Source organism: Malania oleifera, chromosome 1, assembly GCF_029873635.1.
Source record: "Malania oleifera isolate guangnan ecotype guangnan chromosome 1, ASM2987363v1, whole genome shotgun sequence".
Classification (NCBI taxonomy): Eukaryota; Viridiplantae; Streptophyta; class Magnoliopsida; order Santalales; family Ximeniaceae; genus Malania; species Malania oleifera.
This window is the reverse complement of record NC_080417.1, coordinates 41,253,999-41,281,450: the sequence shown is the minus strand read 5'-3', so window position 1 is coordinate 41,281,450 and position 27,452 is coordinate 41,253,999. Positions and strand designations below refer to the sequence as shown.

At 34.9% G+C, this 27,452-nt stretch overlaps 1 protein-coding gene across 2 annotated transcripts; it reads right to left on the bottom strand.

The window, feature by feature from the left end:
• Positions 1–324: 324 nt before the first annotated feature.
• LOC131157708 (protein CHAPERONE-LIKE PROTEIN OF POR1, chloroplastic) lies at positions 325–19,812 on the bottom strand. 2 transcript variants are annotated; one of them, XM_058112046.1, is made up of 5 exons: positions 19,547–19,812; positions 17,913–18,166; positions 17,715–17,818; positions 14,372–14,816; positions 325–688 (listed from the first exon to the last, which is right to left on the bottom strand). In XM_058112046.1, exons 2-5 carry the CDS (start codon positions 18,053–18,055, stop codon positions 538–540), a joined length of 843 nt encoding a protein of 280 aa, XP_057968029.1. In that variant the 5' UTR covers positions 18,056–18,166; positions 19,547–19,812; the 3' UTR covers positions 325–537. The 2 variants fall into 2 exon arrangements, with proteins under 2 accessions (XP_057968029.1, XP_057968038.1); XM_058112055.1 differs by having other exon boundaries at positions 17,715–17,791; positions 19,547–19,776.
• Between the last annotated feature and the right edge of the window lie 7,640 nt (positions 19,813–27,452).

The window sequence follows — 27,452 nt, the reverse complement described above, 5'->3', positions numbered from 1 at the left end:
CAAACCATGGATAATTTAACAACATTTCATCATACTTCAGAAGCAAACTACTGAAAGCAATAAATGTCTAACAATACATCATACAAAAAACATGGCAAAGTGATTTGATTTAGGTATTGTTTTAGAATAAGACACATATCTCATAAACCCACACATTTCTCGATTTTAGTCTCCTGCACTTTGGTTTTAGACTTCTAGCTTCAACTAAAAATTAATTCAATATAACAATTTCAATGCATGTAACAATAGCCCAATAACATAATTGTTTTTAAATACGTGAACCCACAATAGGAAATTAAAATTTCCTAACAGAACCTTTAGCACTAAAAGTCTTTCATGCTGCAATAAACTTCATTATTAATTCATAAAAAATCTAAAGCTACAACATGCAACAGAAAACTTAATAGTACAAAAAGCCTTTCATGCTAAATCACGGAACTGAAGAATCACAAACCAAGTGAAAAATTTATGACTAGACAAAATTTGATATGAGAGTCAACTGTTACAACAAAATTGGGGATTCTTAAGAGACTATTTCTATTTTAGATAAGTTGAAGAAACCCAGAGAAGCACATAGGTTATCAAAGAAGTAGTCACTTCCAAACTCCTTGGCCCTTTAAGTATTGGTGGAATCACAGAAACCATCAGAAAGGTTCCCAACAGCCATGAGACAACAAAAGCTCCAGCCCTGCATCATAATAACAATTCAATCGTTCAGATGTATACATAGTGTGATTTCACTTTATAGCTCTCCAGAATAGTTCATTACAATTGGGATATCCATGAGTGATATTGGGCATTACAAAATGAGGCAAGTGAGAAAAATTCAGGGCTTAGTTTGGCCCCCCACGTGGCTGATGAAATGGAACTTTTAAAAAGGAACTGGTGAAGGGGAGCTAATTCATGTTGTAAAAATTGTTTGGTTCCTGAGGATAAATGAATTGTTAGAAAGAAAAATCTAGTAAAAAAGTTATAAGGTTTCTAAAAATGTTTAAATAGCCAAAACACATAATTAATGCATGGTTTTGTCATGTTTAAAAAATCTAACATCTAACAATAACAAACGAAGTCTTAAGTCACTGGATTTGGCTACATGAATCCATCTCTGCCAAATTCCACCATCTTGGATAATCTGTAAGGAATCATATCATAGATCTAAGGGCATATATGGAGTAAAATAATTTTCTAGAAAAAATAAATAAATAAAGCTAGCTTTTAGCTTTTAAAAGCTTCATATCCACAACTTCAAGAAGATTCCCCAAAAAGCTAAAAGCTGACTTTGAAAAGCCAAAAAAGTTGTCTACCAGACATGCTAGACTCAAGTTCTGGTTTCTTTTTAGGAGTTCATCCAAAAAGGGAGCCAAACTCATCCTTGGTGCAATTCAGTGTGATTGTTAATAGGAACATGGGTAACAGTTGGCTTTTCTCAAGTATCTATGCTCACCTTCATCTAGTGGACAGATCAAATCAGGAAAATTTTGGGGGAGGTATCAAGGAGTAATAGCCCACCATAGCTTCTTGGAAAAGATCTTAGTGAAGTTATAAGTTTGGGTGAGCAACATGGGCAAAATTCCTCGTCAGTTTTGAGGCATAGAGGATTGTGGGTTGACCTAATTCACCTGGTTGAATAGGTGATCTGGCCTTGCTCTTACCCAAGAAATAATAGGTCTTCTGCAAAGGCTAGTTGGAGAGCCCAGTTTCCTGAAGCATTGGTAAGCCATCCTCACAGAACAAGGCCTGATCATCCTTTCTCATTGATTTAGTTGGACAACTTGGGTGTCATAACCCTCCTTGTTTGAATCTCTTTAGATTTGAGGCTATTTGTCTATCCCACATGAAGGTTTCGGTCAGATCTCTCAAAATTGGAGTAGAGAGCAGTCTGAGATCTTTTCAACATTGTCAGTGTTGGCAAACCTAAAGAACTTGGAATAATCAATCCTTTGGGAACTTGTTTCAAGGGAAAAGGGAACTTCTTGCTAGAATATGGGATATTCAATGCAAGACAAATTATCTCAAACTCCTTTGGGGGACCTTGAAAAATAAATTATTTGTCAATACTAATGTTTTACAAGGCGAAGGCGTAAGGCGAGGCATTTTAACCCTTCGTAGGGCATAAGCCTTAAGGCGTTGAGACATAAGCCTTTGGCAAATTTTATTTTTAAATAAAAATATGTTAATAAATTACATATAATTTAAAAATAAATAAAAATTAAGAAAAGCACAAATATAATATAAAAAATAAATATAATTTGAAAACTGCTTATTGACCATTCAAAAATTGCTAATTTGAATTCATGATGCAAATCAAAAGAGAGCTATACTACTATAAAATTCAAATTATTTTCATGATTTAAGATACAACTCTTAGTTATTTTGGAATGGTTGAGGTTCAAGAGTTTTAGAAATCAACTCATATTATGACATTCCTTTCATATAAACATGTAGTTAAAATTTTCTAGCTAAATCTAACTTGACAATCACATACCTAAAAATGCATAAACCTCAATTAAAAAGGCACAAAAGGCATTTGTACAAATGCATAAACCTCAGTGTGTAATACGTTAGCCTTTTTAAAATTTGGTACTTTAGTTTGAGCCTCAAGGTGTTTTAGGCATGGCTGGCCTTGAGGCAAGCCTCAATTGAGCCTTTTAAAACATTGGTCAATACAATGCTATGCCTGGACTGGAGGAAGTTTTCTCGTTTTAAGTCACCACCAACATGGTAGAAAGTGGATAGTAGAGACTGAAATACCACATATTTTCATTTTGAGACCATTGCGAGGAGGAAAAAACAGGATTAGCATGAGAAGTGTAGATTGGTAAATGCGGCTCAATTGAAAAATGATGGCTTTTGATAACTTTGTGAACTTATATTCAATGAAAGTCGAATGGCAGAGCAATAGATCTCTTCTAGGTTCCCATCCATCTAGAAGACCAACAAAACATAATTTTTCTCCAATGTATGGTTCAAAATTTTTTTTATTTAACATGGTAAGATTAAAAGCCCCCAGTTCACGTCACTTTTAGGAATATAAATGGATTTGTGTAGATGGATATCCCTCCCTGATCTGTTATAGTGGTGGATTTGGTAGTTCCTAGACAGATAAGAGGCAGTAGTTGGGATGAATTTTGTGATCTGAGCAGATTCAGGGCAATATGTGGGAAATGTATTTTCTTCTCTGAATCTGCCCTACCCCACGTCCCACTTAAGCTTAATCAAAACCACCCCAAGTCTGCCCTGAACATAAATAAATAATACATGTATGCATGTGTGTGTGTACACAGGGGTATCTGTGTGTATAATATAGTATTTTCATTCAAATGTTCATAGCTTCTAAATGTATTGTTTTCATTTTATTTTATTTTATATTATTCTACTCAAAAGGTTATGTTTCATCTATAATTATATTAGAATAATATAAGGTTTCTATTTTAATAATATAAAGACATAGGATTTGTTTTTTTGAATCAAAAATTTTGTATGTTCATTTTATAGTTGTCTAGACAGATTCGGACCCTGGACAGAGAAAGATCCTTGAATGAAGCAAGGATAAGGATAAAAATAATGCTTCAAGGCGGATTTGGGGGCAGTAGGTGGTGCAAATTCTATTTTGCCCCTCCTGCTCCAAGTCCACCCAGTTTACATCCCTAATCATCTTCTTTCAGGAAATGTGGCTGGGCATCTGCAGTGATGTTACCCAAATGGTCAAACAAAGCTGTGATACAGACACTCTCCCTGAAAACCTGAATAACACCTATATAGTCTTATTATGAAGGTGCCTAATCCTTCTCCCTTGAAGCTATTGGGACCAATATAAATTATTATCTATAATATCATTAAAAGAATTCCTCCTCATGCAATTTGTGAATCTGTGATTGCTCCAAGATAAAGCATCTTTATACTACAATGCTAGACTACTAACAACATCATTGTTGTGCATGAGACTAGGTGTCGCAGTCTTATAGTCGTGCGACTGAGACACAAGGTTTCTAGTGTGTTATCTAACTCGGAGGGAACTTTGATTAACATGGATTTGATTATGGAGATGTCATGGGGATGGATACAATGTCTCTGATGCGTTGTGATTGATCCAGATAGTTTTATGCTGGCGTTCTTGAGCTTAAGATGTATGATCATTAGATCCCTGGTAGTCACTCCTATATGAATAATAATGTTTCTAAGACTTTACTTTTGGAGCAACACCAAGTGAGTGGCCTACCTCTTCCCGGTATCCTACTGGGTAGTAAGTGAGCACCCTAAGGAGAGCTCAAGAGTGGGCTCCTAACATCCTTGAGGGGTGTCCTAGGCTTTCATGGTGGATTGGGAGCCCTATGGATGATCCATTTGAGAATGAGGTCGCGTGGTACTCTCGTCTAGGAGGTTGTGACGTTTTCCCTTGTTGGCCATCTGCTATATTATGGGCGGTGTCATCACAAACGCAATGGGGCTATCGAGGGATGGTAAACCTTCGTAAGTCTTTGCTCAAGTAGAGTATGTTGTCACTTTCCTTAACTACGGCTAGCGGGTGGCAAGTGATAGATTCTGACTCAAGAATTGTGTTGGGAGGATTAGAGTGACCCTCAATGATGGTGGAATGTGAGTTTAACTCCCTTATCGTTTGAATCATGATTTCTCAATGTCAACCTCATTTAGGACAAGGACTTCCAAGCTGCAAGATTTATTTTATTTTTTTTAGAAAAAGAAGAGACTTGAACACTAGGTTGGACATTAGAGTGTTTCCATGATTGAGGATGTCTAGGGTCGGGCAGAACTAGGTGTAGTCTTCTTGCTGCACGGGCGTAACTCCATCACATTTTAGGCAGATCTAGGCAAGGGCAATTCCTTGTGGACTTTGGGAATTTGCACGCCCATGATAGTTGGTAATAGTGTGGATCTCTCTACAATGAATGAAAACAAGATTAATACTGTGGGCATCAACTTGATTATGGGAATTCGGTTTCTAACATCGAGTAGGGGAAGGATCAAGTTGCCTTCGAGTAGGTGGTGGTCTCCTACTTTCCCCTTTGTCATGTGATTTGTTGCGATAATGAAGCAAAAGTTGGCCTTTGGTTGATTATTTTGTGAATATCAAGATGCTTGATGGTGCCGTAGACCCATACATGAGGGATGAGGGCCGATTTGTGGGAACTAAGATAAGAATACCTTAAGGCAAGTATTGAGGCCACAGCCACACGAGGATTTGACCTATTGTGGTTAGCATAATGGCATTGGAGCTTGGGTGTCTATTCATTGAGACTTTGTGGTGTCCTCAAGGTCATAAATTTTGATTTCGACTTAACTTTCGAAGCTCCAAAAGTACGGAAATTTCGATGGAAATATCAATTTCGATGTCAATTTCGATTTCGATTTGAAAAAATAACGAAAACAAGTAGTAGAACATGGAATTCTTTTATGAAACTTTAGAAATGATTAATAGACATAATAATGTAAGTTTTAGGACTAATATATTACAAGTAAATACATCTATGTTGTGTATAAGGTGGAGAAGTTGTATTATAGCATGTGCGTCAAACATATTTGTAAGATAATGTACATTAAACATATTTAGTGAATCAATTAATACAAATGAAATTCATAAATCATTTAAATATTATTTATTATACAAATAATGATAAATTAGAAATGAGTGGTTAAATAAAATGTTGTTGTAAGTTTATTTTTTCATATAATTTTAAAAGCACTTGTAATAATCATTTGTTTTGCTAAAAATAAATTAAAAGAGAAACTTCATTTCACTCCTAAGTCCCTCATTTGAATTCTGAGAAAATTTCATTACATAGTTCAAATTTCAACAAGTTTCACTAAAATTTCAAGATTTCGATAAATTTCAAATGATTTGTTGAGATTTTGACAAAAATTATGCAAGACGGAAATCAACTGCCATTTCCATTTCGAGGGTGATGGAAATCGGAAATTTCTACAATTTCGTGGAAATTTAAGACCATGGGTATCCTTATTCCATAGGTAGAGGTGATACTCTTGGATCTGATGGAAAAGGACAATTGTAGGAGTTTGGCCAAGGGTGTCTTTCATTGAACTTGGAAAGTTTGAACCCATAAAGAGAGGTGACATTCTTGGATCTATAAGGAAGAATGAGTGGTTAACAACCTAGACAGATAGTCCTCAAGCTATAAAACTGCGGCTCTGTGTGGATCACAGTGGTGATGTATACTCGAAGGGGTATGGACTTGAAGGGAACCGCGAATGTTGCTTATAAGACTTTGTTGAAATCTTAAGATGTTCTCATGATTTGAGTTCCAATGGGGCACATTTGAAGACCGTTTCGTGGAACTAACAGTGGAGTGCTTTTGCACTATTGGCCATTTGGCCCATTCATTACCCATGCTAGTGAGCATTGGGATGAGATTCGTCAAAGGGTGCGTAAGCCATGTCGCTAGTGGAAACATGAGCCGTTATGGCCAGAGGACCTTCTCTGTTAGTTGTTGTTGTGCAAGTTTGTTCAGCACAACCAAGCCAAAGGGTAAGTATTTCAGATGAAAGCTTAAGTTTGAGCTAAGAAAGCCAAAGGGCACTAGGCAGTGGTATTAGAATGTTAGCCATGGCAGACTATGGTTGAGACTAGTCTTTTAGCGGACAAGTGGATGTGAATCTTAACAAAGTGGCAAATGCCTTGGCTCGACAAGGTGCTATGGGAAGGAATAGTTTGTTTACCAATAGTAGTCAACTCCCTAAAGTTATCAATGGTTTGTATAAACTGGGGAAGATGGGTACGGCGTATATGAGGTATGTTTAGCTGATTTTCTGTTGGTTTTGGTTTATATTTTATATTGTTCATCTTTTGTTTGTTTTGTTGCGTAAGGTTTGTTTTGTAGGTCCTTGTTTTGTTTTGTTTGGACTTGTAACTTTATTTTGACTGGATGTTGGTGTTGTTTTTTAGGAGGCCTTTAAAGTTTTGTCTTTTATTTCTCCCATTGATTGTCTTGTAACTACGGTATTCCTCCGCCAAAAGTGAGGGTTTATCAATAAATAAATGGAGGTGCCGCCCTTCTTTAAAAAAAAAAAAAAAAAAAATCTTGAGCTTTCGTTTGGGTTGAGATTTGAATGTTGAGCACATGGAAGATTCATAATGATATTGGGTTTTAACACTTAAGGTGTGGTCTGAACTATCAAGTTTGGAGGACTTGAGGAAGTTCTCGTGGTTATCGTGTGGTTGGCTACAAGACTGGTTGCTTAACTTCGAAATAGTGGAATTCGTGAGTATATTGGGTGTGTTTGGAGGAATTGGGTTGTGAACCCAGGATGTTGATATTTTGGTCCAATTTTGAGAAATTCTCATGAGACTCTGGAGTAGGTATTCACCTTTGGAACGATATGGCAAAAACAAGCTTGAATTTCTTGCTAGGCATCATAACCCCATGGTTTTGTGATCAATTATATGTAAAGAGACTCTAGGGTGTAGACCCATCTTTGGAGTTGAGTCTTGTGAGACTCCTAAGGTGAGGACTCATCTTTGGAACAAAATGTTGGTTTTGGAACTTTATTTTCACGACTTTTTGGGACTATCAGACTTGGAGAGCCTTTGAAATGTGGTTTATCCTTGAAGTATAAGGTCGGAATTGAACCAGGGTGGTGTGTTTGGGTGTTAGAACTTCCTCTACAAGTAATGAGTAAGTTGTGAGAAATGTTGAGAAGTTGTCTATATGATTTGTGGATTGTCGAGGGTTTCAAAATGGGGCCTTTTCTAACAAAAGGAAGTTGTATCAACCTTCAGACGATGTTATCAAATCAAAGTGTTAGAATCGGGTTATGATAGAATCATGACTAGAATGGAATCTTGTGCTTGTTACTCCTTGGGCTAAATTGAGAGGAGTCTTGGCTGGTTTCCGAGTGAGATTGGCTTTGAGAAGGATTTTGCCTCGGTGAATCAAATGTCGAACCTTCTTCATTTTAGGAAGATATGCAAATTCATATAAAATATTAGTGAGTTATAGTTTTCATAATAGTGGTTGCTAACTTCGGAACTTGTGGCATGTTGAATCCTTGTGTTCAGCATTGTGTTTCATGAACCTCTTCATATTAGATTGGGGTCAATGTTATAGTGGGATCAGAGATAAGTCTAGATGTTGTGAAAAGTTGGATCTTTGGACTATGGTTGTTCTGAAGCCTCCTACTTTGGGTTTGGAAGTGCTACTAGAAGTCAAATGTACATGCTCATCAACAAGGACATCGATAAGATGGAGTGGGGGAAGATGTCACAGTCTTAGAGTCTTGCAACTATGACACATGGATTTGGTGTGTTATTCTGACTTAGAGGGAACTTTGGTTAACATGGATTTGATTATGGAGATGTCATGGGGATGGATTCAATGTCTCTATGACGTTGTGGTTGATCCAAGCAGTTACTTATGGTGGCATTCTCAAACTTAAGATGTATGATCATTAGATACCTTGTAGTTACTCATATGTGGATGAGAATACTTCTGAGACTTTATTTTTTAGGGGAACACCAGGTGAACAGCCTATCGCCCTCGGTATCCTATTGAGTACTAAGTGGGCAATCCGAGGAGAGCTCAAGAGTAGGCTCTTGAGATCCTTGAGGGGTGTCCTGGGCTTCCTTGTGGGATTGGGAGACCCATGGACAATCCGTTTGAGATTGAGGTCACACGGTAGTCTCATCCCAAAGGTTATGATGTTAGCCTTTTTGGCCATCAGCTGTATTGTTGAGCAGTATTATCTTAGACCTAGTTGGACTACCGAGTCATGGTAAAGCTTCATGTCTTTGCTCGAGTAGTGTATGGTGTCACTTCCCTTACCTCTAACTAGTGGGTGATAAGTGGTAGATACTAAAGAGAGTGACCCTCAATGCTGGTGGAATGTGATTTTAACTCCCTTATCACTTGAATCATGGTTCCTCAATGTCGACCTCATTTGGGACAAGGACTTCCAAGCCATGAGACTTGACCACTAGGTTGGACATTAGAGTGTTTCCATGGATAAGGATGAGTACGGCCATGCAGGACTTGGAGTAGTCTTGTCACTGCACAGGCATGACTCTGTGGGTGTGACTCCATTACACTTTAAGCAGATCCAAGCAAGGGTGATTCCTTGTGGATTTGGAAATCTGCATGTTTGTGAAACTAAGCATACTCTTTAGGCGTAGAAAACGATGAACAAGAGAAATGATTTGGAAAATCAATCTAACAGGCTAAGTTAGAACTCCACTGAGGAAGTTTTTATGGAAGTGGGACTACCAAATGATTGGACAAAGCTTTAATGTTCAGAATTTCAACTCTTAAAACAGAAATGCTCTGGAATGGAGAAAGTACAGAGCTTTCTATTCTTAACAGAGAGCTGAGGCAGGGGGATCTCCAATCTCTTACATTTTTGTACTTTTCACGGAATAACTTGCTCACTTATTGAAGAAACAGCAAAAGCAAAAAATTGCAAGCTTCTGGAAGCTTGAAGGAATGGTCCTCACCATCACATATTCTCTTTGCTGATGATTTAATTATATTCCCTGAAAACAACCAAGAGCCAAGTTCAGATTGTGCTTCAGTGTCTACAAGTTTTCTGCATATTCTCAGGTCGGATGAACTACCAGAAATCCAAAGTGTTCATTTTTCAAAACACTCTCTTGCGTAAAGAAAAAGATATTCGTCAGCTCAGCAGGAACCTTTCACATCTAGTGTGGTAAATACTTGGGAATGCTTACCTGGAATGCAAGAGTTAACAAGAAAGTAAAGTAACTCTCTTCGTGAAAGGCGAGCCAATTGTCTCCAGCTGGCTGGGCACTGCTTCTTCAATCCTACTCAGCTGCTATGCCTAGCTATTCTATACAAACTAAGTTGATCCCTATTAGTGTTTGTAGATAGTTGGATAAAATCCAATGAAATTTCCTCTGGAGACACAGAATCAGAAGCTAAATCTCACCTTGTAAGTTGGGATGTGGTTTACTCTACAAAAGAGAAGGCAAATCTGAGGCTAAAAATGTTGGAATATGTCAACCTTGCTCTCATCTCAGAACTTGGTATATGTTGACTGATCAAGATTTGGATAAGGATTTGATTAAGAAATACTTGAAGAATTCCAATCCAATGAAAACAGAGTAAGTGTGGTCGGCCCCCGATACATGCATCCATAAGGGCAGAAAGGTTCTACATTATAGGATCTCCAAGAGGCAGCATTGTGAGGGTAACTTTTTTCGATAGGTAATTGGGTTGGACATAGGTTGCTGAAATAGTTCAGCGTTCTGGACAGATAGCCCTGAGTGCTAATATCTCAGATTTTTTGTTGATGGAAAACTTCATACACGTAGTGTTAGAAAGCATTACTCTAAACATGGTCATGAAGATTATAAACATACCCATGGACATCAATAATGTGAAGGTGAATAAATAAATTTGGACTTCCGCACCTAATGGCAATTTATCTAGCAAATCATCTGTAGGAGTGCGGACTATATTGAATAATCATCAATCTCAGGCTGCATCAAATTTTGATTGGAAGAAGATTCATGCTCAGGTTTTCCCAGGATCAAAAGCCTTTGTTGTTAGCTAGATTGGTTAGGTTAAGCTGATGTTTAACAATCAGAAACTAATGAGGCATACGGTAGAGAACTCACATGTGTGAGCCATGTGGGGATTCTAAGAGTATTAGTTTGCACTACCCAATAGACTGCCCCTATGTTGCAGCAAATTGGAATGGTGCCGTTCCAGGAGATCCAGGAGTTTAATGAGTGGGATAGATAACAAATAACTCTTGCAGGCTTATAATTTATTTGCCTATGCATATTGCAATATGGAGCAATGATTCCCATACCATGTTAACGAAAGTCTAGGAATTATTGAAGGCATGAAGAACTCATGAACCATGCCCCTTCTACCAGAGAAGCTAGCCCTAAATTGGAGGTGTTTGTTGCCTGGTCTTGCCCTCCTCAAGGTTGGTACAATCTGAAGGCTGATGGGCCTGCAAAGCGTACTCTGGTACCAGCAGGTGCCCAATGATTCAATGGGCACTCAGAAGGCGGATGGACTAAAGGGTGGACACACAACTTCGGTGAGTGTTGTATTGATAAATGATAACATTGGACCATACTTCAAGGGCTATGGATTGCCCGGGATGTAGCATTCATAAGCTGGAAGATGAATCAGACTCTCCCACTACAGTAACTCTTCTCCAATCGAAGGTTGAAACTTGTCATGAAAGGCTACGACTTGAGCAGAAATTTTTATTTTTATTTTTATTTTTTTATATAGAAAAGAAGAAAGATGTTATTAGATAAAGAAAAACTGCAAACAGAAGGATAAGAAATCCACCTGCAATAAAGAAAAAAACCAAAATAATAAGAAGTGCAATCTAGATAAAGGGCCCTCCAGTCCCATTGTACATGCAAAAAACACATCCCCTTAAAAACAATCTGCTGCAAAACCCCAAAAAGAAATGCCACATAACATACCTTATGCCGGAGAAAAGAAACATTCAACTCCCAAGGGGCCGCTTAGTATCATTGTTAAAAATTATGAAAACAAAAACTAAAAACCAAAAACCAGCAACTTGTATGGTACTGGCTCATATCTCCAAAAGTAAAACTTACTTAAAACTAGATTGAGCAAATGCTCATTTTTTTCCCTTGGATCAAATAACAACCAAAAATATGATTAAAATAATAAAAGTACCAGATAGGACAAACTACAAAAATTGTAATAAAAATAAAAATTATTATAATTATTTTACTAAATTATTATATCTCAGAATTCACTTTATAAGACCAATCTTGCAGTACATGACAACTGAAAATAGTAAAAATAATTTTAATAGATTTTATTATTTTTAATTTTTTAAAAAAATTATAAATATTTTTACTTTAATTATAATTTATACTCATATGATCATTTTATTTATTTTTAATTAAAAATTATCTATAAAATGAATGATTTATTCCACAAAAGTTAATTATGGATATTTAAATATTTTGACAATAGGTTTCAAAAACAATTGAAAGCCATAAAATTAGGTTTTTAGTTTATTTGAAAACAAATGAAAAAGGACAACAGAAACAACTAGCAACGTAAGCTAAATCATTTACATAATTTGTTTCTTCACTGTACAAAAATGGAAACGAAAAAAAAAAAAAAAACAAATGAACCAAAAAACATGTCCTTAAATGCAATCAAGATAAAGGGCCCTACAGTCTCACTGTACATCTGAAAACACATCCACTTAAACAATGTGCTGCAAAAGCCTAAAGAGAGACCCCATATAACATTCCCTGTGCCAGAGCAAAGAAACATTCAATCCCTTAGTAAAGATGTGCGCTTTCCATTTCAACCAGATCCCCCACAAAACAACAAAGGTTCTAGCTAAAGATTAGGTTCTGTTCTTAAGAGAGAGGCTATAAACTCAGATTAGGTTAACCTAAGGGACTACTTCTTATTTAATCAAATGGAAAAGGGGACTATTGCTCTTGGGGGATCCTCTAAGAATGCTCAAGTCAGTGTTCACCATTTGAATGATGATGCACCCAATTAGGTGGCATAAAGGGGGGGGATCTTTGGCCATTATCCCTTCCTGGGATGTCTTTTCTTCTGACTTTGAGTAATGATTCCAATATGGAAGCATCTGTAAGCTAGAGGTCGATTTTAACATGGATGATCATGAAGGCTTTTAATATATAAAGGTATCCTTCCCATTTGCTTGGATTAACATATATATACATACATACATACATATATATATATATATACACACACACACACACACGTCCCTAATGAAAAATTCAATGAGGGAAATGTCATCTAAATTAGCTCATATGGGGGTTCAGATTGAAGACCAAGATCCTCAAACCTCTATGGAGGGGATGGGTGTTTACATAGATCTCTAGGGGAGGAGCTAAAAGTGTCAGCTACTCCCAAGTGTCAATTACTCCTAAGTCCTGTGAAAAGGGGAAAGATCTCAAAATGAGCTTAAAAATCTTGCTACTTATATATCCCTTCACTAGGGGCTGATGGGAGTATTTTGATTGTGTGGACATTGGGTTTGTTTCAACGGTGGACTCTTTAGTTGGTTTTCTTTTTTTCTTTTTTTCAAAAAAGAAAAAAACTTTATGTTAGTGAGAGGAATCAATGGTGAGTGACATCCATATGTGGTCTTCCTAGGCCCACTCACCAGTCTTATTTTTGGGATGAGTTCTTTGCCCTTTTTGAGCCTTGTTCTGCTAGGTGGATTTTATGGGCGATTTCAATGTAGTTAGATATCAGTCGAAAAAGAAAGGGGCTCTTAACTTCACTCCAAGCATGCAACATTTTGATAAGTTTATTAGGGAGTCTGAGTTGAGAGATCATCCTTTAGAAAACTCTTTATTTTCTTGGTCAATAGGAAGGAATGGGTGGTAGCTCGTAGATTAGTCAATTTTTTACTTTGTGATGAGTAGGAGGATGAATTTACAGATCTTATTCAAGAGGTGTTTTCTAGACCAGTTTCAGATCATTATCCTATCCTGTCAAGAGTTAAGGAAGGTTATGCAGGGTCCAACCCCATTTTGTTCTGAGAATATGTGGATTGATCACCATTTGTTTCATTCCTTGATTAAGGATATTTGGAGGGAGCGTTCTGTAAAGGAGTGGGAGGGTTTTAGGTTTATGAAAAACCTTGAATTTCAAAAGCCTAAAGATCTTGGATTACCATCCAAAGGAACTCCCAAATCAATTGCCACTTTTAAGACCCCACCCAAATAGCGAAGACAATCCCAAAACTTAATCGAATTAATAGATAGGACAACAAATAGGGGATTTGTCAGAGTTATCAGGTGAGGAGTGGGAGAGCGATTTTGTCCCATTCACAGTTTGCAGATGATACTCTTTCTTTCTAGAGAACAAAAGGATTGGGATTGTACAGTTATTGTCAAATAGATTAACAAACAGGAATTACACAATTAATGTTAATCATATTTAGAGGGTGGTCAACAGCTGCATCTACTGGCTTGCAAGACATAGTTTGGGGTTCAATCTTGGGCTCACCCATCCTGGACTTGAGGGCTTATGGCCAAACTGATTTGGACATTGTAAGGGTTGCTCTTCCTGTTTTATTACTTCCAAGATTGCTTTTTGGCTGCAGTCATGAAATGCATTACCTAGTGCAACAAGGCTCCAATAAGGCCATGCCATATTGGGGGTCTTCAGCAGGAATGATGTATGCAGCCTTACCTCCACGTGTGTAAAGGCTGTTGCATGACCTGAACACATAACCTTCAACCTTTGAACCCATACCCTTACTATGGTCCTTGTGGAATCAAAAGAAAAGTCTCGGTGCAATATAGGCATTTTTCATGTCAGTGTAGCACTCAGGACATCAGAGCATTGGAAATGGACAAAAAGAGATAAGAAAAACTTACCCATAAAGAAATGCTCGGATTTTGCTTTTCAGCCGATCATATATGAAATATATGGTAGTTATCAGGGAAATAGCAACTTGAAGAGTAGGACCTTCTTCTGTTGGAAAGAGAACTGTGAGAACTCCAAGTACTACAAATGCAATGGATGTTTTTATCGTGAAGTTTGCAGGTGGAGTTCGAAATCTGCTCATGACAGCCTGCACAACACGGGACTGACTGACTTCCCTAACCTTTTTCTTGATGTTAATTTTAGGGTTCTTCCTTTCATAAAACTTTTGCATGATTATTCTGTCATGCGCTGATTCAATAGCATCCACGCTTTGCTTGTGTCCAGCGTATTTCTGTACTAGGAAATTCCTTGCAGCTTGGATTTCGTCTTCAGAAGCCTCCCTACTGATTCCAAGCCGTTTGTATGGATCTCTAATCTTGATTCCAGGAAAGATGGCTGCACTTACAGAGAAATGGGGTTTTTTCAGGTACAGAAAAATGTTTGTTTGAGATAAAAATTAATAAATTCAGTATAAATAATAAGGTTCTCCAATAATAAATCAGTTATCATAATGATATTCAATGAAAAAAATGTTCAAATGACTAATGAAACAAATCATGTCTATAATGTTTTTTCAAAAGTAAGCCAGATATGTCTAAGAGCTTCCAAGAAGCAACCTAATGAGAAGAACACAAGATCTGCATAACACAAATAACTGTTCCCAGGTTAAACTTGGTAAAAAATTCAACTGCAACTAATACCATGCAACTATGACTGTCTGTGCCAATAATTACAACACATGAATACAGTTCAAGAAAACAAAAGAAAATTATTCATGAGGCAGGCATTCTGGAGGAGTGTCGCACAAGCAAATTCATGGCTGTACACAAGATCTGCATAACACAAATAACTGTTCCCAGGTTCCACATGGTGAAAAATTCAACTGCAACTAATACCATGCAACTATGACTGTGCCAATAATGACAACACATGCATACAGTTCAAGAAAACAAAAGAAAACTATTCATGAGGCAGGCATTCTGGAGGGGTGTCACACAAGCAAATTCTTGGCTGTATTAGTCCCACAGTTCTCAATATGTCCCAAATACTCAAGAGATGACAATCTTCTAAAACCACTATTTCTTCAATCTTGTTGCCTGAGAACTCCAATATATTTACCCATGAACTCCCAAACTTGTTCGGGACACCATGGATTCACAACCAGACAGCTGGGGACAATCTCCACCATTCGCTAGTTACATTTTACAGAAAATCATGTTAAAGAGAAGCCTCCAACTAAAGTGAAAAAAGTTGATTTTTTTTTTAGCTAAAGAAATGTGGATGCTAAGGTAGATGAGAGGTGCAACTTTAAACGATAAATTAAGGAACGAACATATTAGCAATAAACAAGGCATAGCTCTAGTAGAAGATAAGATAAGAGAGAGGTGACTTAGATGTTTTGGGCATTTGAAGCGTAAGCCAAGTAGTGCTTTAGTAAGGAGGAGTGAGTTAGTTATTGTTAGTGGGTGTCGAAGGGGGAGAGGTAAACATAAAATAGTCTAGAATGTGGCAGTGAGAAGGGATCTTGTAGCCCTTAAGATAATGGAGGAAAGCGTTGTTGATTGGGCGAATTGGTGGAAAAGCATTCATATAGCCAATCCCACATAATGGGACTTAAGGCTTGATGTTGTTATTTTTAGATAAAGAAAGAAGACTTAAGAGAGAGAATACAAATAAACAGGAAAATCCTCCAAAAAATTAAAAAAGAGATAAAAAATAAACCAAACTAGTACTCCTCGATATCCAAAAAAGATCTAATAAGCACTACCTAAAAAAAAAACCCCTTTTCAATTCCTTTCCACCAAATTGAATAGAGCACTGCAAATTAGCTAGTTCACGTTGTCCCTTTTCAGCCTTACTTTAACTAAGATCGAAACAGACCTCCTTCCCCTCCAGTTCTGCTAACTTCAAACCCATTTATCTCGAAACTGTAGAAAGCAAGACACCCAGGGGCAAGCAGAGTACCATCCACTCAATCTTGTCTCTTTCCTCGCCTATTCCATTTTTCTCCAAAACAGAAACTCCCTCTAAATCATCCATAGGAGGAGGCTTATAAGAAGAATTGCCCAACAGGCAAAAAGTGAGAAGAATTTGATCCAAACCGAAGCTATTCACGAACCTCATCTATGTGTAATCCTCCATCACAATCAAATATACTATCCGGCTCACCCTCCTCCTCAAATACATCAACCCATTTCTTCTCCTTAATATGGTTTTCCTCCCTAACCTTCTTTATTGAATCTACCTTTGAGGCATTTGAAAGCTCCTCGATGCTAAAACTACCATCGGTATTTTCTTTTTCTAATTTTACTCATCCACACATCTTTCAAATATCACCAAGAGAATTCCTCATTTCAAGCCCTGCCTGCATTGCCACCTGCAGATGATAAGAATTAGTAGACTCAGCCCCATCAGATTTCTTTCTAGCATCCAGAGACTTATCACCACTAATTAATTCTCCTTTCTAATGCCGTCATTAACATTTTAACATCTCAATGCACAACTATTCGTTAAGATTCTGACTTACTTGTTCCCAATTTAAGTCCCCACAACCACCAACCACAAACATATGATTTTTGGACCCCTCACGCAGCATGATGTGTTTCATCTTCAGATCATGGCACCAAAGTTAGCCAAAGCAGAAAAGTAACTAGATCTTACAGCCTCTCAAAGTTGCTGCTATCCCAAACATTGCTGGGCTCTGACTCCACTTGAACCTCCCAAATGAGTCTGTAGAATTCCTTCTGGAGAGAAAGCTGATGCCTGAGGATGTGGCTGAACCACAAAAGCTCTTCTCCCAACCTGCTCAGAAACACTATTGACAAGACATGATGACCCCTCTGCTCCCAGATCTAGTTTTTAGGCCTGCCCATTAATAATTCCCCCTTCCTTCCTTAAATGGGCCAGCCTACAAATCGTAGTAGGCTGTGAGCTTTGCTGGGCCTTAAAAAGACGGCTGAAAAAAATAAAACCTAACGAACCTCAGCAAAATAAAGCTCTATGCCTCGCATGCAATGAAAGAAGCAAGTCATTGTGTCGTTATGCCCTTGGCAACATTTCCTCTCCTATGGACCAAAACATAAGAAGGTAGCAAAAAAGATTCTCCTAACTATTTTCCCTCCAGTGGAAGATTATCCAAATAAACATGCATACATGTTTTTTTCCATATAACAATATTCTTTCAATACAATGTTACTCATTGAAAACTAATTAAAAATCTCAAAATAATAAAAAATAAAGGTTGCTAAGTTGTCAAACAATAATGAAAAGGATACAAAAGGCATGAAGTGTCACCTGTTGGGTCATTGGCTGTATCATCATAGGAAGCATCCATCGCACAATTGATCAAGTGAAATTGTTTTACATTGCATCTATGTGTATAACCAACCGAATAATTTCTGTACAATGATCAGAATGAGAAAAAAAAAATGATATGTACAATGAATTCAACAAAGTTGAACACTTGAACCTTTGGGAAAAATCAAGCTAAACCTTCGTAGACGTAGTAACTCTGATTTTTGTCGGAATTTCCCAAAACTGGGAAAAGCTGAAACCTGCTGACATATTGACCCTGAGCTTCGTGCAGGGACAGGGCAACATCTTAAAGGATTACCAGCCAATCCAGACATGGTCATCTTTGTTGAACCCTGAAAACTGCTGTCAAAGTGCCACTCCAAGTTTCATAGAAATAAAGCAGAATCGAACCTGATAATGACAGCCTTAAATTACTAGGGAAGAGAGATATCCTGCATATGGGACACACTGGTCAAAATTTGGTCTGGAACAGAATAATTTTGTGCATGTGTGGGTGCTGGGGGTGGGGGATCGTTGAAGAATATGCCATTAAAGAAAAATCAATAAGAAGAACCTAAAAATGGGACTTATTGTGCCCTTCTGCGTGGAACATGTTGATCATTTAAACAACATTAATTGCCAGGCCAGGAAATAGGGTCATATCCTTGCTTCAATTTGCCCTTCATGTCTTCATAAATATAAAATAAAAAATAAAAAAAGGGCAACCTGGTGCACAAAACTCCTGTGTATGCGGGGTCCGCGAAAGGGGCAGACTACAATGGGTCTATAGTATGCAGCCTTACCTTGCATATTTGCAAGAGACTATTTCCACACCTCAAACCCATGACCTCCAGGTCACACGACGACAACCTTACCATTGTGCTTAAACTCCCCTTCATGTCTTTATAAATATAACCCCCATTAATATATTTGGTGAGCTGGAATGAGGAAAATTTACCTCTAAGCTTTGAGTACCCATCATAAGGTAGCTGAGAAACATAATGCATCAATGTCATATCCACAATCTAGTTATTCGTTTCCACGGAGCATATAAATGGCTCGAAGTGATTTTAGGTGTTAAGATTCAAAAGCTTCATACAATATTATGCCAATTGTTCTAGTTCTTAACAATAGGAAAAATTTCTACTTTAGGTCAATCAAAACAAGTTTCATAATATTCTCATGAACTTTGTTGCTTTGCCTTAGGAATCAAATTACAAATTACAATTGCATAGTGCACAAATAAACCCATTTTCCTATAATGTCACTTAGAATAATTTTTTCCCCTCTTTCTATTGACCCTTGTTGAGAATAAAGGCATTTTGGAAACTAAATAAACACGTGCACTCACCAAGTGTGTCGTTTTGCCCGAGGAATCAAATGACAATTACTTTCTTTGCCCTTTTCTTTTTCCATCAACCTTTGTTTGTAATCAGTACATTTTGGAAACTAAATAAACGTGTGCATCCAAATTTAAGGAAGAAAGAAGAGAAGGGGGAGACTGGAAAGTATGACGAATTTAGAGCAACACATGAATGATATCTAGCCTCTAAAAAACAAAATTCCTCAATCCCAAATAGAAATACAAATGCAAACCCAAAAAGGAGGACGAGAAACAGAGAGTGGAATCGCTTTTATCCCTTGTTCCAGAGAAATAAGCATGCTCAATATATTGAAAACGAAATGAGCGACGAACAAAGCCCAAAGCACTTATTCCACGATACCCAGTGGGTTTTATCAGTGATAAATTAATTTTCTCAAACTAAGATTTCGAGAAGCAGAAACATACACTACAATCAATGGTGACTGAAAAATAAAATGGGAAGAAGTACCTGATGCGGCGAAGGCGTCACTAAAGGTTCGAGAATGAGCTGAGAAAATGAAGAACCAAAACCTTTACTTATATATATCCAGATTTGGGTTCTCGCTGCATAGAATAGAAGGGACACAGTACCGCAAAGCCAGGGCTTATGGAACCATAAACCCAGCTCCGAACTCTTATGAAAGCCTTTTTGGTGCAGCACAATCCATAGAACGGACAAGAAGAAACACTGGCCGCAGTGACTCGGGAATAATCATTTGGTTAGTAAATGTACATGGATAACCAACAGTCAATTTGAGTAGTTTAGATGGTTAGGATGATCAGCCCCTCCCCAAGAAACCCGGGTTCAATTCCCATCACCAGGAAAACTAATTTTTCAACCTTTCTCATACTTCTAGTTGAATGAATTGAAAATAAAATTAAACGAGAAATTAAATATAAAACATGTAAAAATTAAAACTATAAAAATTACAGATGTCAAATAAATTATTAAACAAGAAATTAAATATCAAACATTACTTTTTGAACCTTTTCTCATACTTTTATTTGAATAAATTTTAAATATCAAACATTAATTTTTAAAGAGAAGTTTAGATGTAATGGTAAGATTGTCCTCGTGTGATGTGGTGATCACAATTTGAGGCCTGGGTTCAAGTCTCGACAACAAGAAGAATAATTTTTCAACATTTCTAATGCTTTTATTTGAATGAAATGAAAATAAAATTAAACGAAATATTAAATATGAAACATGAAAAAATTAAAACTATAAAAATTATTTTTGCTTCATTTCATTTCATTTTTAGATGTCAAATAAATTATTAAACAAGAAATTAAATATCAAAAATTATTTTTTAAAACATTTTCTCATTCTTTTTATTTGAATGAATTTTAAACAACAAACATTATTTTTTGAAGAGAAACTTAGGCACAACAGTAAGATTGTCATCGTGTGACCAAAAGGTCACGAGTTCAAGGTATGAAAACATTCATTTTACAAAAATGTAAGGTAAGAGTGTGTAATATAGATCTATTGTGGTTCGTCCCTTCAACGAATTTCGCATACACGGGAGCTTTGTGCACCAGGGTTATATATTGATAACTCATAACTTCTTGTGCAAGTCCACAACTAATATGTAACAAAAGTTATCAATATTTTTAAAAATGTTAATAATCTTTTAAAATCACTTATCATCAATAAGTATTAAATTTAATAACGTTGCGTTTGGAAGAATGAATTTTAAATTTTGAATTCAGATTTGAATGGATTTGAAAATTTTTTAATACAATTTTATGTTACATCTTATTCAAACCTGATACAACTTGAAATATAAGAGCTCTCTAAACATAGGGTAAATGTCAATAATAATTCATGAATAGAATAAAGATTAAAAAAGTACTGCTCACATTTATAACGAATAATAAATTTCTAAATAAATTTATATATTTTTCATCATTCAATAATTTTTTTCTAGTCTCCGCACATAAATAAATTAATAAAAATTATTAAAATCCACAGTTGAGTACATATTATTTTAACTATGATAATATGAATTAATATGATTAAAAATATATGAAATATGTTTAATGTATTTAAAATTATTATATTTAAAAAACTGTATATATCTATAAAACTTATTAAAACACATTCTTTAGTTATAATATCATGCATTGAATTATAATTGTAGCTATTAAAACAATAATTTTAAATTCAAAATATACGAAGTTATATATTTAATTCATTAAAACAGTTTTATATATTTATGTAAAATTATATTTTTTTTCAAAGTATTTAATTTTATAGATAAAAAATTGTATAAAAGTAATTTTTATATTTAATAATGTGTATATCAAAAAATTTAATCATTAATCTAATTTTTATTTTTGAGATTTAATAAACATAGTTTATTTATAAAATATAATTACATAATTTATTAAAATTCTTATTATATTCAAGTCAAAGCAATGGAATAATACTTTTATTTGAATGAATTGAAAATAGAATTAAATGAGAAATTAAATATCAAACATTATATTTTTGAACCTTTCTCATTTTTTATTTGAATGAGTTGAAAATAGAATTTAATGAGAAATTAAATATCAAACATGTAAAATTAAAATCATAAAAATTTATTTTATTTTATTTCATTTTATTCTCAGATTTCAAACGAATTATTACATAATCACATATCAAAGGGGTCTATATTGATAATCCATAATTTGACAGTGCATGTCCATGACTAATATTTAAGAAAAGTTATTAAGATCTTAAAAAATATGATGAATCATTTGAAACAACTTGTCATTTTTAAGTGTAAAATTTTATAAACATTAATAATAATCAATGAACTGAATAAAAGTTAAGAAAAGTACTGCTCACATTTATAATAAGTAATAAATTTCTACATTTTTCATCATTTAATAAATTTTTTTAGTCTCGACACATGTAAATAAATTAATAAAAATTATAATAAATTGTTTTAATTATAATAGTATAAATAAATATGATTAAAAATATATGAATTATATTAAATGTATTTATAATTCTTACATAAAAAAGTGTATAGTGAAAAAAATTATAAATAAACAACCTAGACAAACCACTATCCAAGATTTTGTCCAAGCATTTCTATAGTCCTTGTAATTAAACTCGATTGGAAAAAATGGTCGAGAAAACTTTTTTGTCATGTTGGGTTGCTTCCCCATTGCTTTAGAGATAAAGTATGATACATTTTCATTTTTATAAATGCTCATTTTGTTCAATCATATTTGTCAAGCATTTAAAAAATCTGAGCTGATTCGACAACTAAAATGAATTCATAAAAATTTTGTCCCTTTTTAATGTCTTGAGGGATTCCAATAAAATTCTTTGTTAATAATTTTGTCTGTAATTCTTCTAAGGTTGTCAAGAAATTGTGAGATGAGATACTAGAGCAAAGAATATGACAAAATATGGTTTTGTTACAAAAGGAGAATAGTCACTATTGGAAGATAGGACATGAGAGGTGGATGAAGTTGTTGTGTCTTTTTTTTTGATGGTTTTGAAGCTTTGTCTTTGTAAGAGCTTAACTTGGTCTGAAGAGGGGGAAAAGATTGTCCTGATTGTTTTTCATTTTGGAAGCTTTTGTTTGCGAGTTTTTGTCTAATTTTTTCATAAGTTATTTCATCCTTTAAGAAGTTTACTTGGTTTTCTTTGTCGCTAATCATAATAGAATAATCTTTGATTGTATTAATTTGTTTTTATATTGGAGAGTGAGCGAATTTGAACAAAATATCTTTGTTTCCAAATTTTATCCTTAATCCCTTCTTGTGCAATTTGGAATGGGTTGAGAAGATATAGGAACGGCAATCCTAGAATTACAGGATGTGAAATTGTCTTAACTAAGATGAAGTCTGTCTAAATTAAACATACTACTTCATTACAAACTCTTGCTACCGGTATTTTGTAATTTATTTAAAGTTTATGTTTATTTGCTCCATGTAGTGTTTCAGTGGTCTTCTCAAAATATTTGGTCGAAATCTATCCTTCTTTAATACGATTTAAATCTACTCCTAAGTCTATTAAAGCAATAAATTTGTTGGAGAAATTGGATCCAATTCTAATTTCAACTTTATAATTTGGATTACTATTTTGTCCATGATATTTAAATATTCTTCTTTGCCTTCTTCCTTTTCTTTAGATTCATTTTCCGCCTTGTCTTTTCAAAGTCAGTGATTGAGATTTCTTTTTCATTTTTCCTTTCTTGTATCATGAAAGTCATTTGTTTAAGTTTTTCTAACTCCTATTTAATGTCCTTATTTCATTCTATAAATCTTGGATAGTGGTTTATCTACGTTGTTTATTTATGAACTTTTTCATTATCTCTTCTTCAAAAGTAGGGACTTTAGAATAGTCTTGTCGGTCTATAGTTTCTTGTTCTACCATTTATCTAAGTTTACGAAAGTATTTACTCTTTTGTGTGGGATCTTCAATTTGGTACATCATTTCTAGTATTGTTCCTTGATTTATTTTTTTTTTAATCTAGAGTATCTATTTCTTTTTTACACATAGAATTCTTTTCCACACCATTCTTCCTCACCATCTGTTCCTGAAGTTGTAAGAGATTCCATATCATTTTCCATTACTAAAAGATTGTCATCTCTATCAGATTCTAATGATTTTGATTCATCACTATAGAGTGTCATAATTAATTTGTCCTTGATCTCGTGTTCTATATCAAGATGCTTTATTCTTTGTTTTAGTCTACATTTATTGGCACAATGTCCTTTTTCTCCACAAATGTAACATTTATCCTTCTTCCTTTCCAATACAGTCATGATAGAAACATACTCTACAACATTTAACATGCACTTTTAACTTAGGAAAGTAAAGAAAAAATCAAGTATGAATTTTAACATTTTCTGCCTTGTCTTCTTCTTCAAAGTTAGTTATTGAGATTTCTTTTTCATTTTGTCTTTCTTGTAACACAAAAAATATTTGTTAAAGTTTTTCTATTTCTTGTTTAATGTCATTTATTTCATTCTATAAATCTTGGATAGTGGTTTATCTAGGTTGTTTATTTATGAAATTTTTCATTACTCTTCAAAAGTAGGGACTTCAGAATAGTATTGTCGATCGATAGTTTCTTGTTCTATCATTTATCTAAGTTTATGAAATTATTTATCTTTTGTGTGGGATCTTGGTATATCATTTCTAGTATTGTTCCATGATTTATTTATTTTTAATCCAGAGTGTCTAATTTTTTTTACACATAGAATTCTTTTCCACGGCATTCTTCCTCACCATTTGTTCCTGAAGTTGTAAGAGATTCCATATCATCTTGTTCTATATCAATAAGCTTTGTTCTTTGTTTTAGTCTACATTTATTGACATAATGTCCTTTTTTTCTCCACAAATGTAACATTTATCCGTCTTTCTTTCCAATACAATCATGATAGAAACATATTGTACAACATTTAACATGCACTTTTAATATAGGAAAGTAAATAAAAAATAAAGTATGAATCAAATATTCAAGAGAACACAAAAATGCTTCAACATGCGAAAATCAATGTAATGCACAAAAATAGACGAAGCCAAGGGTTAGGCATTGACCTTTTAAAAGAATAATGCTCTCTAGATAAAGTGGAAGGTCACTTACTTTGAATTACATTCCAAAGTCTCCTTCGAGAAAAGAGAAGTGCGAGTTCTCTTCTTTCTCTCCTTCAAATGAGAACTTCTTAAAACCCACAAATTTGTCTTGAAAACCCTCACCTTGCCCCTGTTAGCCTAATAAGGCTTTCACCTCTTGTTTTGATGTTAACAAATGAAGGAAAGGTTTAATGAGTTGTGTGTTCAAGTAATGATGTTTTCGGGAAAACTCAAAAAGCCAAAACCAACAAAGCTTCGAAAGAATTATCAAAAGATCACCAACATCTCAAAAGTTTATGATGTGGCATGAAGTGATCAAAAAGGAAAAGCTCAAAGATAACCATGAAGTTTTCAAAGAACAAGAAGTGTTTATATTTTTAGGAAATCTTCATGTAAGTACTTCAAGAATAAAATGTCATTGTAAATGAAATGAAGCTCTTTAGGGGATATAAATGGACTTAGAGACTTTATTTTAAAACCCCAAAAAATATTTTTCAAAAGTAAGAAAGCCAAACATCTTTGAAAAAGAAAGAAGAAAACAAATTTTTTACTGTTTAGGCGACTGAGGTTTTACCCTTAGGCGACTGAGGATTTATTGAAAGAAATTAGAACAAGCAGGGTTGCTTCAGGCACCTAACCCTGTATCTTCAGGCTCCTAAACCCACTTCAGGCGACTGAGGTTGCACTTCAGGCAACCGAAGTTCGGCAACGGCCAAATTTTTCAAACTTCTTGTTTTCAAATTTAATTTACTTGCACCCTAATCTTTTTAGAAACTTGGAGGGGCACTCCAAGTAAACTTGGGCAGCATGAATGAGAGTGTTTCTAAGCCTATAAATACATGGTTTATGAAAATCAAACCTACCAAGCATCGAACAATCTTTCAAAAGCTCTCTCACTCAAAGCTCTCTTGCTATCTGCTCTAAGCTCTGAATTGCTGCGAATTTCTTGAGATATCTTTGAGTTTTTTACATCTTCTCTGAGGCATATGATTTGAGTTCTTGATCCTTATCAAGAGAAGTAAATCGGTGATATTTACATTGAGCTTCTTACTTCATTCCTTTGATATTTTTGAATTGAAGTATATTAGTTTTCAAATTGTACTAATCAGCTCTTTGTGAGAGCACTCTTTGTACACATCTTTTGGTTGTATCTCTTGTAGATTGTGACGATTCCAGGATTATTGGATTGTTGGCTAAGCGAAGGGATATCACTTAGAGAGGCGATCTCTAACCTAATTGAAGGAGCGACCGAACGAGGGTACATCGTTTGGAGAGGCGGGCTCTAACCTATTGAAAGAGTGTGTAAACAGTGTTGTTCTGCCCGGAAAAGGAACTGATTTTAGTGAATCCTTTGGTGGTTTACCAAAGATGAGGACATAGACTGGGTATAAGCCGAACCTCGTAAAAATCCCGATCTCACTCTCTCTTTCTCTTACTCTTTATTTTTAGCACATATAAATTGTGTGGATGATTTAATTTCTTAATCATACATACTACGTATATTTGGAAATCAAGTAAACTTAAAGTCTAATTTTGATTTGAGTTGCGGAAACTGAAAGGGAGTACGTTGGTTAAACCATATTTTGTGGAAACCATAAAGGAGTATGTTACTTGGTTAGCACCCAAAGATAAATTAACTAAGAGTTTATTTGAATTTTGAATTTTGGAAAAAGTGTGAATGTTTCGTTGAAAATCATTTAAAGAAAGCTAATTCATTATTAGAGGGATTGCATTCACTACAGGGTTGTAAACAAACAAAAGTTGAAATCTTGTATCTTATATATCTTGGTTTGAATATTGTGTTTGATTAGATAATTGGTTTGGTTGATTGATTGGTTACTTGATTGTTTAAGAAATAGTGTTGTGGATTGTATAAAAAGAAATAAGTTCTTGTGTGGTTGATAAATTTAACAAACAAGTCAAAAATTGGTTAAAAGAAATAAAAGAAGTTAAGAATTTTTAAAAAGAATTAAGAGAAAATTTTTAAATTCAATTCACTCCCTCTCTTAGGACTACATCTTAGTTTTCAACCCCCACCAAGACGTGCCCTAAAGTTTCCCTTAGGAAGTCCCTTACAGACCTTCAATGGAGGGAGGAAAACCCTTTTCAAATTTGAATTTTTAAAAATTAAAATTCTAAAATAACTATCAATAACCGCTAATAACTACAACCCATTAACTGCCAATGTTGGAAGTTGACATATGTCATCAATTAGACACATGGTTTGTCCATAATCTCTAGTCAATTGTATGAGGATAAGTTAAAATTTCAAATTTTTAGAGAGTCAGTTAATCGCCTAGAGGGGTCGGGTGACCATCTGTAAGATGGGCCCAATGGTTAGAAAAGGAGGGAGGGTCAATCTAGTGCCCTAACGGACCAATCAATCGCCTGTGCAAAACATTTTCCTTCTTTTTATTTTTTCTAAATTTTGATATCTCCACTTGAGTTAATAGTTGTTTGGTCAAAAATTGAATATCAACAACTTCCCCTTTTTCTAACATTTTTGAATTAAAATGTTAGGAAAAGATAGAGATGTCATTTTTTTTATCAAACTTCAACAAGAAAGATATGAACTGCTCCTTTGTTACTTAATCATTACTTTGGCCAAGCACCTTCATGAAATTTCCAAAACCATCAAAACTTATTTTCACTTTCACATTTTTCTTCTCTACTTCTCCAAGACATCTTTTGCATTTGAATTTTTCACATCACTAATATTGCTAAAAACTTTGTAAATAGTATAAATTTGGAATTTCAAATAATGAAGTTAGGAAAATTAAGGATTACT